This window comes from Rhodnius prolixus, unplaced genomic scaffold, assembly GCF_049639745.1.
Source record: "Rhodnius prolixus isolate KJV_2025 unplaced genomic scaffold, Rpr scaffold_3, whole genome shotgun sequence".
Classification (NCBI taxonomy): domain Eukaryota; kingdom Metazoa; phylum Arthropoda; class Insecta; order Hemiptera; family Reduviidae; genus Rhodnius; species Rhodnius prolixus.
In genome coordinates, this window is record NW_027411603.1 from 14,152,908 (window position 1) to 14,173,403 (window position 20,496).

The 20,496-nt window shown below is 32.4% G+C and overlaps 1 protein-coding gene across 3 annotated transcripts in view; it reads left to right on the forward strand.

The window, feature by feature from the left end:
- LOC141453127 (diacylglycerol lipase-beta-like) overlaps positions 1 to 20,496 on the forward strand; it is a 42,825-nt gene that overhangs the window by 21,737 nt on the left and 592 nt on the right. The window contains exons 1-14 of one of the 3 annotated variants that reach the window (XM_074125894.1): positions 8,439 to 8,459; positions 11,394 to 11,494; positions 11,582 to 11,794; positions 12,893 to 13,005; positions 13,208 to 13,432; positions 13,664 to 13,813; positions 14,315 to 14,483; positions 14,635 to 14,758; positions 17,265 to 17,408; positions 17,760 to 17,871; positions 17,957 to 18,049; positions 18,122 to 18,276; positions 19,194 to 19,337; positions 20,144 to 20,235. In XM_074125894.1, coding sequence (XP_073981995.1) covers positions 8,451 to 8,459; positions 11,394 to 11,494; positions 11,582 to 11,794; positions 12,893 to 13,005; positions 13,208 to 13,432; positions 13,664 to 13,813; positions 14,315 to 14,483; positions 14,635 to 14,758; positions 17,265 to 17,408; positions 17,760 to 17,871; positions 17,957 to 18,049; positions 18,122 to 18,276; positions 19,194 to 19,337; positions 20,144 to 20,235 — 1,844 coding nt within the window. In that variant the 5' untranslated portion in view covers positions 8,439 to 8,450. Of the gene's footprint in view, positions 1 to 8,438; positions 8,460 to 8,599; positions 8,705 to 11,393; positions 11,495 to 11,581; positions 11,795 to 12,892; positions 13,006 to 13,207; positions 13,433 to 13,663; positions 13,814 to 14,314; positions 14,484 to 14,634; positions 14,759 to 17,264; positions 17,409 to 17,759; positions 17,872 to 17,956; positions 18,050 to 18,121; positions 18,277 to 19,193; positions 19,338 to 20,143; positions 20,236 to 20,496 lie in introns of those variants that run through there. The other 2 variants (XM_074125893.1, XM_074125895.1) reach the window with 2 other exon arrangements.

Genomic DNA, 20,496 nt, shown 5'->3' on the forward strand with positions numbered 1-20,496 from the left:
GCAAAAGAATAACAACAGCACGCCCAAGAAAAAGGTGAGACTACCTGGAAGAGGAACTGAAAGTGCTGGAGTTGAGAATCTTGAGAAACAAAGCGTAAGCCTGAAAGAGCTTAACTCAACTGAGGACTTAAAACCAATAAAATATTAAGTAAACCCCTAGGATTGAATACTTCTGTACGAGTCATGGTAAAGAAAGAAAGGCACTAAATCATTGGAACCCCTTCAAAATTTTGAGTTTTCATTCTGCAAGTTGAAATTTTTCTTTCATTTATTCGAAATCTTCAAAATAGTATCTGAACAAAATTTATTAACAAGGGCGAAACATTTTGGGATTTCGTTCCATATAAGTCCAACTTGCTTAGGTTTCAGTCACTTTATCTTTCTTGTAGACGGCTGTAAAGGATGATTGCGGTTGAAGAAAGTAAAACAAACTATAAACACTTAATTATTCTTTTAGCATAGAATATTTTAAGGTTGTTTGCTATAAACACTGATAATATTAGTTCTTTTTATAATACAAAAAGAACTAATAACCCCTATGAAAATTAATGTAATTTATATACGTGTATTTCAAAAATAAAGTTGAGAAACGATTAAAAAAGTATGTTATTAATTGCAATTAATGTTACAACACTCTTCATAAAAATGTGTATAGAAAGACGTTGGTGATGTAATGAGGCAGAGTAGTGAATATCAAAGAGGGGAACATATTTTTCTCTCTTATTAGTTCATTTTATCACTGACCTAAACCAACAATACTGTAAAATTCCATTCTATATTTGTATTTTACATATAAATTTACATGGGGGAAAAAATATCCATTTACATTGATGATTTCCAAATTCACGCAATTCTGTTACCAGAGTTATATTCGAAGGTCTCTCCTACTACAGACTTTTGCTTTTATAGATGTTTAAGAGGGGGCTGTTGTGCAGTAGGAAGTGAAGGAATAACCATTCTTTGCTACCGCCCGGAAAGATCCTTACTCGCAGAAAATATAATAAATTCGCCAAATGCTAATGAAATTTAGGAAAGAACACATTGTTTTTATTGGTTAACTGATTTTACAACTTTGGAAACAGTGTATGATAATATTTTGACCATTTGAATTTGTTTAGATCTGTAATTAATGATTCTTTAAAGGCGTTCACTCTTAAACACATGTCTTAAGGTCAGTTACTCTCTCCTTACTCTTGATTTGGTATCATGAAGTGGCGACTGGATTGGGTTTAGGTTTCCAATATGAGATGGTTGCTAACTAAACTTAGGTGGACTTAGGTCAACCAGTACTCTGGGTTCATCAGAGCGAGGGACATGCACTCAGACCCAGAAGCAAAGTCAGGGCCCTCAGGGACACTCCATAGAACCTTAGAGGCAATGATAGCAATCGCCGGTTATTTCCAATTTGTGAGATTTCTCTGAAAATCGTTGCGATTCTCATTGGACTTGTTAACCCAAACATTTTCATAAGCCTAAATCTTATAATTGAAACATGTTTCTGTTGATGTTAGATTCTAGGTAATTAAGTGGAGTTTACCACTACATTTCATTTCACTGTCATTCAAAGAATGAGTAGGTAGGCATTAATCAAAGTTCCAAATCTATATAAAATTTAAACGTTCTCTCTAAGATTACTACTTAGAGTAAGAAGGCCACATATTGTTGCATGTTGCACTATTTTTATAAGAAGTTCTTAGTTTGCTCAGTTTGACTCAAACTAAATTGAGCATTTTCAGAAACTGTTGTAATATTATTTCAAGTTTATTCATTTGGATTTCTTCTATCATCTATTTTATCTCATTTATATTTTGTGATATAAAAAGTGAGCCATAGAAAAATTAACTGTATTTACAGACATGCTGGAAATTCCAAGGATTATATTGACTAATTGGTAATTCCCTCTTTGACGTCACTCCAAGTAGAAGCAGTTCAATATACAAAACAACTAACAAAGATAAAAAGAAATAAGCGTAAAGAAATCAATCTGTTTTGTTTAATGAGCGCAAAAGATGTTTACGATGATTACTTTGATTGCAATATGATTACAGTTGTGAGTCCAATTTCAACAATCTAAGATTAATAGTATCAATGATTCTTTTTATAACTTTTTTAAAAAAATTAAAATTGAGTAGTTATTTACGAGTAGATAAAGGAGATAACTCAACTGAAGCTTGTTTGAGGAAAAGTATGAAAAAGCATGGTTTATTTAATCAACAGATTATTCTTAGCTTATTAAAAATGATGAAAATATTTGCGAGTGTAAAAAAAAAAGCCAAGTTAACACAAAAACGATGCGTAAAACTGCCACAAAATGATCATCTCTTATTGACCTAACAGGGAATTTCTTCATAATTTTTATCCAAAATGAATTCAGATACATTTCTAAATTTTCAATCTTAACGCGCGATCTTTTTGTGAAACAATTGATTTTTCAGTTTCTGTAAGACTTGGACTTACAAAATACGTATAATTAATGGTTGACTCTTTAAATCTTTTTGAAATCAAATGAAGTAGAAATGATTAAGCTTTGCGAATTTGTATTATTAGATTTTCCTTCCAAACTTCAAGAGACATTTCTTCATTATTTGTATTCGATTTTATCTTCCAAGCTTCAAATATTTGTTTATATCATCTACAAATGTTACAATAATTGCATTTCTTCCTTGCATCCATTAGCGACATTATATAAATCGTTTGTTATATAATTGCTGATATTTCTTAAATTATGTGAAATAATAATAGGCATTTCTGTAAGACGGTATTAATAGCGTTTAAAAATATGGCATCTTACATATAAACAATTAAAATTTCGCATTCTTTAAAAAATCACCCGAAGATGCCCAGTGTGAACACTGTACTAGCTACTGGTAAAATCTGCTTTTCATCAACAACAAATGCCCCTCTAAATGTTACAATTTTATTAGCAAAAGAATAAACACTGAAAAGCCTTAATAAAAAGTTATAACATTATGATTTTTAAATATTCTGGTGAACGCTAATGATTGCTGCAGTTAATGCGCCAAAAAATACTTTGGTTTGATAACACTCGACTTTCTCTTAGGCAGAAAATTTAAATGTTCTTGAAATTGATTACATTAAACAGTTAGCTGGCGATAAAATGATTCTGTTGAACGAAGAGTGAAGACATTACTTCTCCAGAATCCCACTAAATTCAATTTCTAAACTCTCTCTCTAAACTTTTAAACGAAAGGGTTTTCATAAGTTGTGCCCCATTTCAAAGAAAATCTTTCGGCTATTTACAGAGATTACAGAAACCTCCAAAAAGCATCTTAGGAATGTGACAAATTTCCCAACCCGAAAATTCGGACACAATTATTTCTCACAACAATAAACAGGTGTCCTCATTTCCCATGAGCTTTTAAGCTAATGTCTATAATTTTCACTCTGAACCATTTTCGAAAAATACGCCGTTTCCAACTAAAGAGTCTCAAAACATGTACTTCTATATTTTAGTTTTTTGAAATATTTTTCTTTCCAGATAAAATAATTGTGGAAAAAAAAAATCTGACAATTTTGTGTCACTTTTCTTCGGATGAAATAAATAGACCGTAGGAATCCGTTCCTAAAGTTTTATTTATTTAGACGCAAGCAAATATCTATCCATTCAAAGTAATCTAATCAACTCAATGAAAGTACTGCTTTTAACCCCCACATGACTGCCATTAGAATATTTTAATTTCTATACTGTTCTGTGACAAAAATGAAACCAAATGTAAAAACAAGGCCTCTAATATTTTTAATACCATATATCATCATTAAAACAATACCCGGTTTGCTAAAGTTCATTTATTAAAGGATGCGTTAAATCTGCTGAGTAATGAGAACGACTAGTCACGTTAAACAGAGCAGATCTTTTATATATAAAACCATTTCATCATTATTAGATGTTACAATAGTAAAGAGCTAACAAGCACAAAATAGCATTGTAGTGCTAGATACCTATCTACAAGGTTCATCTAATCTAAAAGCACAGAAACTCATTATTAATTTTATTATCTTTAAGGACATGAAAGACTTGCTCATGTTTTAGGCCTTGAAGGTGTGCAACGTTTGGAACTTTTTTAAATAATAATAATAATAGTTCAGCTATCGACCTTAATATCTTGATGAAATACGAATTACTTATTGGTTTATTGAGGAGAGGTCATGAATTTTAAAATCTTCTTTTTTATTTTGGGCAAATTTTTTATGCCTTCTTCAGGGTGAATTGTTGTTTTTATGTAATAGACTGTTGAACTAAAACTTCAAAAATGTTTTGTTGAAGTTTTAAGATTTACATGTTTAGTCAAACACTTTTTTATAAGTCAAGGATGATAATAATTTTTCTAAAGGGAGCACTACACCTCAGCCGGTAACTTGTGCAATCTGTTGTACTTTGTGCAAACTAAATAAATGGCTTGATTTGAAGACATTTTGTTTATTTATTAATAAGAATTCTATAATTCATGCGAATGCGATCATTCGACTGAAATAAATTATCTCTGCTCTTACTGCACGTTGTGTGAACCGATACAGAGCGGTAAAAGCTCACTGCTTTATTTTTGGGAGTATTCTTTTCCTTTATTGCAGCATCCCTTTTCAAACAATTTTTTTTTAAAGAAATATTTAGAAATTCGTACATATATGCGTGAAGAAACGGTCTTTATTAAATAACAATGTCACGTTTTAATATCAAGTTGAAGAAATGTAGAAACAACGTTTTTGTACAGAAGTTTAATCCATATCAACTTGTTAAAACTAAGTATCTGCGCAATTTGAAATTAAATACACAAACCATACTGACTCTTCATTTAATTGTATTTTCAACTATTTTGCTGCAAACGTTATATTTTAGTCAAATAAAATATCAGCTTCTCCATCAGTTAAGAAAGCGAATATAACATATTACAACAACAACAACAACAAAAAGTGCTAAGCTTACTAGGAGAAAATGTGCAATCGTAGGTTGTAAAAGAAGTCTATATGTGCTTTTATTCTCTTAATCTTACAACTTTTACTATTAACTTCTATTTTACTTTTACTATTACTGTTTATTTTATACTCACCTTTCACTTTCAGTTAATGCAAACTATAGAGAAGGATTCAGCAAATCGAGTTGAATTTAGAAATTGGACGAAAAAGTTTAAGTTGTAAAGTGGTGCTTCCAATTCAAAAATTTGCTAGAAATGTAATTTTTCTGAATATCAATAAGTTGCACGACTGTGCATAACACGAGTGCACATTTGACGAAAGTCTACCTGCTATCACAGAAATGTTATTACTCCAGTTTTCTTCAATAAATACATATTTTAGATCTCCATGAGAGCTTTGTTTTAAGAAACTTTTAACAAATTCTGTTGAAAAGCCACTCTGTAAAATGCTATTTGAGGGTGAGAAATTTTGTATTACGAGTATATCAAAGTGGTAAGCACATGAAGAACAAAGGTAAGAGCTTCCTGTGATTTTCTTGTGGATGCAAAAGTAAAAGTGCAAGTGCACTGACACGCACAATCCTTTTCCTGAAAATCCATTATTCTGACTCAGAAGACCTCAAACGAATAATTCCGGTGCAAATCGAATTCGAAAACTGGCAAGATAGCGCTACTTACAAGCAGAGAACCAAGTGAGAGGAAGTGAAAATCCTAAGTTAAACTGATAATGGATGTAAATAAATTGCAAATTTCGTAATATTAGAGTTAGCCGCATTTGGTTTCTTTAGAACATTTGCATTTCATTACTTTTAACATGTAATATACACAACTGGCATTTCTAAAATATACTCGGACATATTGCGCAAATTCAGACTGTCTTCTTATAGGTCTAGCGAAGCATATAATTGGATAGAAGAAGCTACTCATATTACATAAACATGTCATGCTAGAGTTTACCTTTTAATGTAGTGAGGTTGCATGATTTTGTAAGATATCTGAATTTAAGTGAATATCCTTAATAATAATAAAGAGAATGGATCAGCTCAGAGGTGAGCGATTGAATTCTCACGCGGAGATCCCTGGGTTCGAATGGTGCTCTCGGCCCTTAGATTTTGTCTTCTTTAGAGCTTCTTACAGCTCGTTGAGCAGAGATTGACATATTGACTGTAACGAGAGAATACAGTTCGAAGACTGATAGTTCACTGGAAAAAGTTATGGGAGCCAATATTAAAACCATAAATAATAAAAATAATAATAATAATCTATGATTATTGCAAGATAAATAAGTAATTCACGATCGAAAACAGAAGAGTACCATCTGGTGCGAATTCACATGATTTTTTCTGCCGCATTTTTTTTTTTAATTTTCAATTTTACATAAGTATAGAATCTCTTTCAGTAATATAAAGGTAATGAGTTTGTACATTGCACTTAAATAATACTTTAGAGAGAAGCTAAACCCAATCTCTGCCCCCAGGACCACATTTGCTCAAAAAAAGTTTCAGATAAAACTTATCGATCTTCCTGTGCTCAATAACTACACAATGTTTATTGAAAATTGTTTAAGCTGTTCCAAGAAAATTACCAAAAATACCATTAATTTAGCTCTTCTGGTTTGCTGATTTGTCCAAAAATTATTATTAATCCGGGTGCCTTAGAGACGTTGATTCGGAATATCCAATATGAGCTCTGGCGAATTTCATTTTTACATAACCCTCCCTATCACTCACTCTATCTCTCTCTCTCTCACACACACACTCTCTCTCTCACTCTCTCACACACACACATACAGAGAAATAAAATCATTTGAATACACAAAACATATAACACAAGAATTTCTCTTGTGGAAATTGAAATATGAAATCCTCAAAACCGCAACACTTTCTCACATTAAATACTGAGAAAGAATAAAGGCTGTTCTCTGTTATAAAATAGCATTATGAATAAACCTTCGTACGCTACAATAATTACTGTTAATTTGATTCAAATAAATCGATTGGGTAACACTAAATGCATGCACTAAATGTGTGTTTAAAAAAGTAATAATTTAATCAAGGCTCTCTTGAGAACTAATCTCTTTAGAAATGAAATAATCACTTTCCAAAACTAGTCGGTCAGGTCAACGATAGATATATTCTCCATTCTGTTTTTCCTTAGATCGCTGGTAAGTAAATCACTTTGAAATATTCTAATTTTTTTTTTTAGATGACTACTATAATTATAGAATTCGTAACAAAAAAGAAATTGGTTCATTAAACGACTAGATTTCTTTTACTCAATTCATGAGTAATCTGCAGATAACGTATATTTAGAACAAGATAACATTAAACCTGATCTAATAGTGTTCTAAACTAAACTTCCATAGCATTAATTTTGTAATAAAAAACAAAACAAATTTAAAATCAGGCCAATAACTAATTTCATTAATAAAAACTTTCTTTTTAATAAGTTAAGTATAAGGGCTGATTAAAGGACAAACGGTGCACCAATCAGCAAATAGCTAACATTCAATTCATATTGAAAATGTAGTTAGGTCCGAAATGCTAAATAAAATCACTGATTGTAGCCGTCGCAGCATCTTTATGACCTGCATTCAGATTTTCATTCAACAAGTGTAGTTGGAAAAGGAAATTTAGTTGAAGTCTAATTCTCTACTCCAAACTGATTAATCTACCTTTGAAGATACATGAAAGTCAGAAAACTTTCTGCTAGTTCCTTATTTAGGCCGACATGGGGAGCTGAGCTTATGTGTCGCCGCTGAGTACAATCTAGTGATCCCTGATGGCTGTGGTATGCAGGAAACAAAAACCCTGCAACCTGTATTTTTTGAATACCCTGTCGATTTAGATAGACGCGTGTGGAAATCAATGGCTAGAAAAAAGTGTAAGTTGGTGGAAAGAAACCGAATTCTGGGCGAATCCATTTTAAGGCCCTTAAATATTAAAATTTGAAGAAATATAGAAGGCCCATATCAAGATCGAATGTATTTTGTTTTTAACAATTGATATCTGGAGAGTAGTTGTATTGGTGATCATTGAACAGGTGTATTGTGTACAAGTGGTTAAAATTACGTTGTCCAAAATTAGCTGCAGCATATTCTAAATATGGTATTATTTTAGAGTTTCTTTAACAGAACCATTTTATAGTAAATCGTTGTTTTTCTTTGTTAATATTTTGGGCTAGAGGCTTTGATGACATGTTTATTATTATTCACAAAGTATTTTAAGAATTAGTTTCTCATGAATCTAACTCTTACCCCAATCTAGACTGCAACGCTCGATTTTTGGAAATGGTTGGGATTAATGATCCCAGGTTCAGCGCTTTTGATCGGAGTGTTCTGTCAAAATTAGAAGTTGAAAGTTTGTATGTAACGATGTGGACATGGGCTTTGAAATTGATCGTTCAAGCGATGCTATTGTCATGGAAAATCTGTTGAAGAAGATGAAGAATAAATGAATGATTACCTGAAATAATGACATTTTAAATCGAGAAGAAAAGAAACCAATACTAACGGAACTGATGATGAAGGTATCGATAGAAATAAATCATAAAAATGTTTAGAGTGATGGTGCTGTTAGTACTAAAATAGAGGGCACCTAGAGAGCAGAGGAGTTGATTGCTCCAAAACGACTAGTAATACATATATCCCTGAATCTTACAAAAAAGGAGATATTTTCTGGTAAATGGTGTGCAATAAACTTCTTTTAGCTGCGGATCATAGGGTATATAAACACTCTGTAACAATATCTCGTGCAAAAGATTTGTTGATTTTGGTAATTCTTTTTTCTTTATCACTGAACATCCCTAAAATAATTAAAACTTAAGCTAACATGTATTTGTGTAGTTTCCGAATAGTTTAACAATTTAGAAAAGCATTTAGAAACTAATTGTGAAAACTCTTTTAAAATCAAAATCTCTTTAAAAGAGGTCAATCTCAAAGTATGCAATCAAATTTTCTATTTAGGTATATAAAACACAAAAAAACTCAAAATTTATTCAGTATAATGGCTTTTCCGCTCAAACGATTTTTACTGAATTTGGAATTTTGCTCCATTTCGAATTCCTAATAGTATTATACAGATATACAGAGTATTATACAGTTCTTACACTGAGCTTAAATGTTACTTTAGAAAGAAGCTTAACCTCATTTCTCCCAGAACTGCCTTAAGAAACATTTTTTCAAATAAAAGTATCAGTATTTGAAAAAATGTTTCTTAAGGCAGTTCTGGTAATGAGCCCATGATTAAAGAAGTCTTATGAGACGTTTTCGAGAAAATTGCAAGAAACTGAAACTGCCGATTCACTAAGCTGCATACTGTTTTTTTTTTTAAATCCTAGGATGGCACCATTTCGAAACATCGAATTTGAGATTTCTTCTATTTTCATTTTTGCTGGTAACTCAAAGTCAGACACTCACACTCATACAAAGATCAATTTATAAGAACAACTCTTTCAAAACAGAATTTGTGTGATAGCTCAAATCGAAATTATGCAAGTTCGCACATTTAGTAATAGAAATAAATTTAGTTATATTAAGTAAAAAAACACCTACCTTTATAAAACATATGTACAATATTCTTCAGATGGACTAAGCAGGATGAGTCTATTATAATTTTAAAAGTTATTAAAACACTTTGAAACAAAAAAGAAACTACAAAATAGATAACACACTCCTTAAGTGATGTTAAGTAGGTACTTAAAAAAAACACATGTACTGAGCTGCTTTTGGCTGCCTTATTGGGATTAATTTTGTTTTTCACAAAACTGTTCGCAAAATTGATCAATCCTTAAGGACATCTACATTGCATTATTCTTTCAAAAGTTCCATTCACTTGTAGATGTTGTTACGAGAAAAAACTATAAAAATTTATTCATTTATAATCTTTCTATTTCAACTAAAATTTCAATGAAATAGAATTGTAAAGGAATTGCTCATAAACAATTAAATGGAATCGCAACCAAGCCTTTACTTAATTATTACTCTCATTCAGGTATTCAAATGGTTATTACATTATGTAATAATTGTTTAGTCTAGTTGTAAAACTTGGATGTAGGAGTTTAACAATGAACAATTTTATTCTGTTAAAAAAAAGTTTATTATTAAATACAAAAAAAAAAGATGGCAAAATTACTGATATAATAAATGCATTTTGCTTCGTATAAAGTTTTCTTAAGTTCTTGAGCCAAGTGGATCATGTTTTAAAAATTTGCATTACTTTTTATAATTCTACATACCTAATTATTTGTATTTACTTATGTAAAAATATATTCGTTCAGATATAAATTTATTAGTTGTAATATCGTTGCTAAAAATAATCAGTCAAAAATTTATTGTGCGTCAAATTTTAATGAGTTCTTCTAGAGAATGCCTTAATAGCAATGTTTTATTAACGAAAGTAATTTAATAATGATTATTAATGAAAATTTTAAAAAGCAAAGAAATAGCTCGCGATTGAGGTTGAGGTAAGGCGGAGAGTGAAAGCGTTGCAGAGAAAGTGAACAACCAGTTAGTAGTTCATGCAGACAAATAATTTTCTGCCCTCCTCCTCTCATTTCGATTCTTCACTTCTCTTCTGCGACATGTTCAATAGTGGCTAAAATTCACTTTCGGTATTTACGTTACAACGCGCAATAAATTATGCTATATGTTTTTAGCGACGATTTTACAACTAATAAATTAATATCTGGAACGAATATGTTTTATATAATTAAATACAAATTATTAGGTATGCAGAATGTTTTCACTGTAAGTTAATTTTATGCTATTTTTAAATAACAGTTTGTTCTTATAATCAAAATAAGTTTAATAGACTTTAACTTGTAATGTACAAAAAACAAAACTTTTTGATACTACAGACATCTTAATAATAAAAAGCTCAGAGTATTAATTTTGTTTTTAAGGAGTTTAACTGGGACTAACTAAAGGTTAGTCAAAGAACCTTTAGTGCACATGTATTACAGAACATTTTGGAAATTTAATTTCTGAGGTCTTTCAGTTAATTCTGATTATTTACATAATTTATCAGTATGATACGATTCATCTTCTATTCTTCATTTTTTTAATAGTCTTCATGAGTATTTATTAACTGCTATCAGTCTTTGATAGTAGTAAGTAACAAAGAAGAGACAAGAAAATTATAAAAAAATTTGGAAATAAATGTTGCTAGAGACTACCTTAAAAATTAATTATGTACCCTATTAACTACTTGTATATATTTTTATAGCATTCATCAACTTATGAACGTTTACTGATAGTCTTATTTAAACATTTCTTTTGTGTCATTCGAATTTCTGTCACATAAATCTTAGTTTCTAATACTCCTAGAAAAAAATATTATATCTAAAATAAAATTTAGAAGACGTGCAAAAATAAAAAATTATCATTAGTGCATAATAAAATATAAGTATTTTTAAAAAAACCCTTTTGAACACTATTTAAAAGAATAATTTCTTATTTTTCAGGGAACCATGCCGGCCCTAACACTGTTCGGCCGAAAGTGGCTGGCGGGTACGGACGATATGGTGTTTCCCTGCCTAATTGAACTATTTATCAGACTCTTATGGTAAAAAAAAACCTTTGTAAATTATGAGTTCTTGTGTCCGCTTAATTTCTGTGCCAATTTTTATAAAGCATTACCCGACTATTTCAGGATGAGTCTGATTGGTGTAGCGACCTGTCGCTACTATTCAGCTACTTACAATTGTACAACAGGTGGAGAGTTGATAAGGATTTATTTAATTGGTAAACTAGTCACTCTTGGATTGGTTAGTTTACTGCTTATTGTCATTATGAACAGAAGTGCCCAAGGATCAATAGTTGATGTATATTCAAGAAGACATGTTCCTAAGCTATTGGCACTAAAGTAATATAATAATGTTCATATTTTGGTGAATATTGTTCATTGAATATTTTTAATTTTGTTTCTCTTAAATGTTTAAACGTAATTTAACTAATTCAGTATCTTTAAAAAAATTATATCATTAAAAATACAAATTCAACTTTATGTTTGTTAACTAACATATGATTCCATTTATTTGAGGTTTCTGCAGATTTTAAAACGTATTTCTTAATATTCCCTGTCAGCAAACTGAAAGTAATCATAGTTGAAAGAAATTTTGTGCCCAATTTTTAATAACGTCGAAATGGAGACACTGATATCTTAGACTTGACATCACAGCCTAATGGCATTCCCACTTTATACCCAAACCGTCCTTTCTAATTTGCATAAATGATTGCCATCCTATTGTCTCTTAAATTCATAAATAAATTCTTCTTAGAAAAATAAGATAACTTAAGATCTTTCATGCACCTTTTTTAGGGTCTCCAGAGGCTTTTCCTAAGTAGAAAACCGCTGGTGCAGAACCGCGAAACTGTGTCAACACCCAACCTTTCGTTGCTTGCTTTCCCAGTGTGCTCAATTCACCCAAGTTTGGAGCTCCAACCTTGGCCCTGCTCAAAGCTTTATGAACACACTGACATCCGAGAGTATTCTTCCTCCATTATACTCTCTTTTCTACAGCTGCAGGCAGCAGGCAGCTGCATTCAATAATGTCAACTATACTCAGCCTGAAATTCCTGGTACAATAGACTTCCCTCAGTTCATGCCTCATAACCAAAATACACTCCAAAGACTCACAGATCCAGAAAGATCAGATCCTCTCCGTTTATCACATGAAATAGCTGTTCCTCTCTTTAAGGGAAGTCATACATCTTACCATAAACTCTTATGCGCGCCTCGAAACCAAATTTTTACTCATTATTTCGGTTTGTGAAAATAAAAATTGTTTTACACTGATTCTCAAACGTAGCTTGAGCTATTCTTAAATCATGTGCACACTTTATCTCATCGGATATATCACTGACATCCCTCTAATCAAAATTCTCTATACAAAAAATAATGCACCAATTTTTGAAGTTGTTTGATAGTACTTCAGTTCGCTAATAAAGTTCAAATTTTCAGAATAATTCTGTTAATTCCTGAGGTAGGATGGAATATTATGGGCTCTATTTGGGCTTATATGAATGTTATATGTTGCAATGAGTACGATCATTACACAAACACTGCCATTGACGGTAAGCCAACTACATATAAATATATTTTTTTAAATCTCTTCCTAAATTGTAAAAAAAAAAAAAATAAAAGAAATAGTTTCTCAATAACTTTTGTAGCACTTATCCAACTCAAGAAATTGCTTAGATAACTTACTAACTTTCTGGTCAACCGATACATAATAACTTACTTTAAATATTTATTACTTTTTTGTTTTTATTACAGTATTGGTTTGTCTTGACTGGCTTTTGTTCGCTCTTGCAATATTTACATTGTTCATGGTAATTGATCCGATTGGCTCTGTAAAACTGAGGGGATCGCAACCAGATCTAACACTGGATTCGCTACGTCACCGTAAAGTCACTTCCGTTTGGCTACGGAGGTTTAGGTGGATTTTCTGTTGGATCATTAGAGATAAACAATCTCACGAAGCGTTCACTCAAGTAGCTGGTTAGTTTATTTTTAATTTGAACAGTAGAATCAAGTCTACTATTTGAAAGCCTAAATTTGAAATAAGAAATCCATTCATCGTATCATTCTTCCCTAACTTGTACCACCAACGGGGAATTTATTTAATGCAGTATTTAAGATGAATTATTTGTTTCAGTTAAAAGCATTTGGGCTATTTTCATTTTTTCGTAACAAGTTCAATTGCTATCTTAGCTGTATTCATTATTGCAGGCCTAATAAGTTCAATGTTCAGAGATACTGATTTAGTGCCAACTGATATACTTGCTGGATTCGTTTTGCTCAGAGTTAAACAGAAGCGTGAATCAAGAGAACAAAGGAGAATAGAGCTAGTGGCGGAACAGAGACTTAAGTACACGTCAGGTAATTCATAATTAACTATTTTTATTCGTGATGTTCTAAATCTACTCTTTTAAATTGAATAAGTTGCCGTTGAGTATATGTAGGGCAAACAATAGCTGCAAACGTTTCTTTCCTATCTCTTAAAGGCAGTATTCTTAGAAAATACGATCGGATGGTAATGCTGGATAATATTGTCGATTTAAGCCGTCAGAGCATTTATGTTTTCTCTTTTTAAAGCCATTAATTTTTGAATTTTCAACCATTAAGGCAGCCATTATCAGCAAGTGTAGAGAATAGCAGAAGCATTGTAAGCAGAACCCATTCTTCATCGATCTGATTAATCAACCTCTGCTGATAGATGTAAATCCGAAGCATGGTTTGACGGAGAGAATCAACGACAGAATTTCTTTTCTTATGTTATACCTCCTTTCTCTTGCTTCTTCTTTTTTTCCTTGCAGCAATCGCGCTCTTTTGATTCGACTTGAAAAATAAAAAATAGTATTAAACAATATTATTTTACAGATGTGAAAGAAGTATTTTGTGGATTACCAGGTTGGATGAGCTTAGAAAAAGCTGAACATTATATGAGATTCTCTTTAGCTACTTATGGTTGCCCGCTGATAATGTTCCTTCACTGTGTCACTGGAATTTTTAAACTATTAGCACATTCAACTTGTTGCGCCTGTTTTCGGTAATACTCTTTAATTGTATTTTTGAAATGTATTGACGCTTTAAAATATTATTTTATCAATGTTTATTAACAATAAAATCCACATAATGGTATACATTTTGTGTTTGTCTTTTGCCAGCTTATTGAACATATGTGTTATTAAACTTTTTAGGTCCAAACCTACTCTAGTCAGAGGCGATAACTGTTGTTTATGCAATCTTGCCGGTGTAAAAGCAATTTCAAAACTATCAGACAAAGAAATACTTTATGCTTCTTTTAAAAATCATATTTTTGAGGTGAGTACCCAAACAATTTTTTTTTTCAAAATTTTACTCTTCGGAAACTAGAATTAAAATTAGAAGTGGGACGGAATCTCTACGCCCCACGGCACCGCAGCCTCGAGAGGCTTATTGTGCCAGCCCCCTTCTTAGATCTAGTACACGAACCCTTCCCTGCTAAGCAGGTTGAGGACTATCCCTACTAGTTCTTTTTGCTCTACTATCTCCCGAGGTCTCAACGTTCCAAAGGTTTCATAGCGCAACCGCTCGATTGCACCACAATCAGATAGCAAGTGAGAGGCCGCTTCTCCTCATCCTGACACAATCTGCACAACGGTTAATTAGCCACACCTTGTTGTACAGATGCTTCCTGAACCTACCGCGCCCCGTGAATAGGCCTATGATCAAGAGTAATTTGATTTTTACCCAAACACAGGGTCTCTTTAACACTTTGTTTACACATCCAAGGCATAATAGTCTTGATGTGTTTAACCGCAAGACACATCGCCCAATTCTTTTCGCCCTCCATCCAGATCCAATCTCTGAGAGCCGCACGAACCGAGACCCTGGTGATCCCCAGCACATTCGGAAACCATATTAAGCTCTTTTATTCAACTGCCTAGAATAAATTGGTTTTCAGAATATAGTTTTTGTTTATTAAGTACATATAAATAGGTTTTATTTAAATATGTCGTTAACAAATTGAATATTTTAACTGCATTCAGAAAGTGCCTTGATCATGGAATGAACACCTACATATGTGTAGTACATATTTGTGAAAAGGGAAGTTGGTCTTCTACTATCTATGATTCTAAATAGCTGCAGTCCTTTCCCCCAAACACCCTCGCCCGTGCCAATCTAGCTCATTTTATCAAATTTTTTCTTCGTTTTTTGAATAAAAAAGTCTACTCCAGTAGTTAAATTCATTACTGGTCTAAGTAGTCTTTGTCATTACCCCAAAACACGAGTTTTCTGGCCAAACTAGGTGATACTTCCTAATTTTTCCTTCGTTTTTCACAATGAGTAAAAAAAAGAAAGATTTAGTACTGGCCTTTCTCCTAACCCCAAAACGTCATTTATCTGACGAAACTAGAAGATAGTTCCTAATTTTTCTAAGTTAGTTACCTAACTATATAAAGATATTTGATTTCATCCTTTGTATCTATTGTACCCCTGTCCATTTTTCAGATTATTTCTCTCGGATTTTAGTAGATTTTAGAAACATTCAACAAATTTTACTTTTTGAAATTAACATTGAATGTTTTCTTGCATTTAACCAGCATTGACACTAATATCTTTTGGAAGAACATATTTATAGGATAATATGGGATGTCTGGAGGAATGAGAGAATGCACGATGAATCATATGCCTTATTTACAAAAAAAAGGTAATAAAATGGTTTTCGGAAACTACAGAGGAATTTCGCTAGTAAATACAGTCTATACAGTACTATCTTTAGCGATAAGCAAGAGATTGGCAAACAGAATAATAGGAAAATATCAAGCTGATTTCTTGGAAGACCGATCCACAACAGATCATATATTCTCCATTAGGCAGGTTTTGAAAAATCGTATGAATACAACCTGGATTTACATAATCTTTTTATAGATTTCAGTCAAGCCTATGACAGCATAGAGAGAGAACAGCTGGCAAATGTTTTGATAACATGTGTTGTGCCGTGACAGCTGGTTTCTCTTATAAAATTGACTATGACAAGAACAAAGTGTAAGGCCAAATCGCAGAACACGCTGTCGGAAAAGTTTGAACTAAACAATGGGCTTCGACAAGGTGACCCTCTCTAACCCATACTTTTCAACTCTCGAACACGCCGTGCAGTGCATAAGCCAACCTAGGAGGCAATATTTCTAATAGTCTGACTCAGCATATGGCTTATACTGACGATGTTTTGGTAACGGAGCATACTACTTTGGCTCTTGCAGGTGCGCTTCAAGAATTTGAAGATGTAACCGCAAGGTGGGTGTCTCGTTAAATGCTGATAAGACAAGACATATGAAAAGCTCGCGGCAACAAGTAAGAAAACCCATAAATGTTCGTCTTTGAGAACGCGAATTTATGTCATGCGAGGCGTTTAAATATTTAGGGTCTCTGGTCACAGAAAGAAATGAACTATTTGTGGACATAAAAACGAGACTAGCGGCAGGGAATAGGTGCCTGTTCGCATTAAAGAAAATATTATGTTACACAACCCTCTCTAGAAAAGCGAAGCTTCTCATACATAAGACCCTGATAAGACCGGTAGTGCTTTATGGAAGCAAAGGCTGGATTTTGACCCAAGAGAGCAAGACAGCCTTAAGGGTATGGGAAAGGAAAGTATTGAGAAAAAAAATATATGGTCCTGTAAACGAGGGAGAAGGACGGAGAATCCGCACCAACTGGGAATTGCAAACTCTTTATGGAGAAGCAGATATCGTTGAATGTATTAAAAAATGAAGATTGAGTTGGTTAGGTTGTTTCAAACACATTTTATTTTAATTGTAAACAAATAAATATTATTTTGTTACAGCTTCCATTTATCGTAATAGCGGATCACAAGACTTCAAGCATAGTAGTTGCTGTACGAGGGTCCATGTCAATGAGAGATGTTTTTACAGATCTAACAGCCCTACCAGAAAAACTCGAAGGAGAAGGCATACCACCAGATAGTTTGGTAATTACAGAAATAAGCATTATAAAAACTATTGACATTATATAAACTTGAAACTATTTTTTTTTTTTTTTTTTTTTTTTATGATTTAAGGCGCGTCAACATCTAAGGTTATTGGCGCCCGGAGCTTTTTTCAGTGCACTGCCGGCCTCCGGACAGTGTTCTCTCCTTACAGACAACACTGTCCATCACCGGACAGTGAGCTGTAAGAAGCTCCTAGGAAGAGAAAATCTAAGGGTCAGCTGCTGGATTCGAACCCGGGACCTCCGCGTGGGAGTCCAGTATGCTAACCTCATAGCTAATCCCTTCCCTCTTGAAACTATTGTTTTAATTTTTAATTTAAATACTTTTTAGGCTCACAAAGGGATGTTAATGTGCGCTTTAACACTGAGGAAACAAATGGAAGATAATAACATATTAGACAGAGCTTTTTCCACATTTCCAGAATATAACTTAGTACTTACAGGTACACATTTTTTTTCTTAATTAAAAAATAACTACAAATAAAATTAAGAAAAAGGGAAATAACAGTTTTCATGAACATTACACAGGTCACAGTCTCGGCGCAGGGACAGCAATACTTTTAGGTTTACTTTTAAGGCCAACTTATCCAGAACTCAAAGTATATGCTTTTGCCACACCAGGTAAATTTTAACAAACCACATTAGAAGAGTGAGTATTAATAAAACATTACATTGAAATCTTTACTGTTTCAGGTGGCTTATTAACAAAGAAAGCAGCTGAAGAAACTGAACAATTTACCATGACAGTGGGCTTAGGAGATGATTTTATTATGAGATTAAGCATACACAACTTCGAAGATCTTAGGTCCCAAATGTTTAATGTACTTCAGTCGTGTAGATTACCAAAGGTGTTTTTTTTTCTAGTCAAGCCAGTGTACATGAAATTATTTAATTATTTTCATTTGGCTCGCAATAAGTCAATTTTTGTTTTGTACAAATGCTTAAGTATAAATAACTGACCAAAATACTGACCCCTTAGGATATCCTGAAAATAGTATTTAATTCTTCATTTGAAGAATACTTTTCTTAATAGTAAGAGTAAGTAAGAAGGTCTTAAAAATACTTTACTTTAAAAAAAAAAAAAAAAAAAGAAGCTTGAATCTCGTTAAAGACTTCTGGAACTGCGATTAATGTGAATTTTATCTTTATTCCGCGGCTCCTGTAGGAAATTGACTTCTTCAGCATGATGTTCCAGCCCTCTCCTCGTCTGCGGCTTTCTTAGATGGTCAAAATTTGAAAATGAGTCTCGGCAACTTTTACCTTTGTCAGATTAGGAGCCATCCTTGGTATTCTATAACCACAATGTCCCTCATGTACTTTTCGGAAGATTCTTCTTTTTTCCATCCCAGGAAGGTGGTCCAGTCAGCGCAAGCTACCAGCTCTTTAGACTTGACACAGCTCAGCGTTCGTTCTATTCCATAAGGAACTATTTCTTATACTGGACCTAACGCAATTTTTTCCTTTCTCTTGTCAATGATTTAAAAATTTATCGAAGCATTTGAGTTGCTATTGTAATAAAACTGTAAATCTACAAAAGCGCCAAAGAGAAAAAAAGTTTAATGTGCCAAGATAAGAATTGTTGGCATTTATTTTAGAAAATGCACGAAGAACTTGGATATCATTCATTTTTTATATGTATTCAGGGTCTATTACCAGTTGACACCTTTCTATCCACAAGATAATTTCTTCTTTTACTCATGACCGTTTAATAATTCTAACAGTTTACGAATTTTTTGAATTTTAATTATAAATAACCATATTTCAGTATCGTGTGTTCCTAAATGGCTTTGGTTATGCACTTTTTGGCGTACCGTCACGAGATCTAGAATCAACTTGGAGAAATGATAGACCAACACCAAGGTTCAGACCTCCAGAACATCAAAGGAGAGTTCTCATTCCTCCACATAGTGTAAGTCATATTATAGAGAAATTTTTTAACGATATTGTTAAAGCACATCTTAATTAACAATTTTGTTTATAATTGATTGGAAGATAGTTTAATATCTATACATAAAATGAACATTTTCATAATAAAGTTAAAACTAACAGTATAAATATTTTAATCATTATCATTAATATCAAATACTTAAAACGACCGTTTAAGGTTTAAATAAGTAATGTTTAACGGAAAGTAAAATTTAAACTGTTGGTGGTTTTCTAAAAAACTTTAGGTGTCACATATCATTAGAGATATTTAAATTGACCACAAAAAGCAGCAAAAGCTGATAAGTGTTCCGAAAGCCGAAGCTTTTCCAATTATAAATAAAAACTCATTTACTAACATTTTACTTAAGTAATGCATAGTTGACCATCTCCATAAAACAAACCCAGCGCAAATAGACAACTAATAAAAAATTTCAATAATTTTATACGTTTTAAAGCTCAAGCTTTTCTTATTAAAACACCCAAACGAGTGGGTAAACACAATTCTATAAGGTTTATTTTTTATAGGAATGTTTCTTAAGAATTTATTGTTACTTTCTACGAATTATTTGATGTACCCTTATAAGTGTGGTCTGTTTCCATAAGTTTGCCGAAACACATTTATTCACTCAAAGGAAGTCTTTCGCAATGTGGGCCAACGCTTTTTTGCAAAACTTCCATCAATACTCATTTTTATTATTATTTAATGATATTCAATAAAAATTAATTTGATCGATAATTTATAAATTACAACCTTCACTATCGCTTTGTTTATTATTTTTTTTTTATTAGGATGTAATTTCTCGTCGATATACGAGGAACCAATTATATACTGCAGGAAGGATTTTACACATTGCACCCAAGAGAAAAACAAAGGATGATAGGTGAGTTGTGCTCACATACACATACATTTTCTAGCTATTTTTCTTAATTTTACCCAAGCAATAGATAAGTGATAAACTCGTCGCAACAATATACATAGCATAAAAAGAATAGTAGACAGGAAATTGCCGGTTACTTTTCAATGTTTCAAGCTGTGGGATGATGAGGAAGTTGAGAAAGCGTAGGGAATAACGAAGTACTAATTGTAAACATTAGCATTATTGGAGTTAGGATTGGATACGTTGTATGTTAGTGGAGTCCAA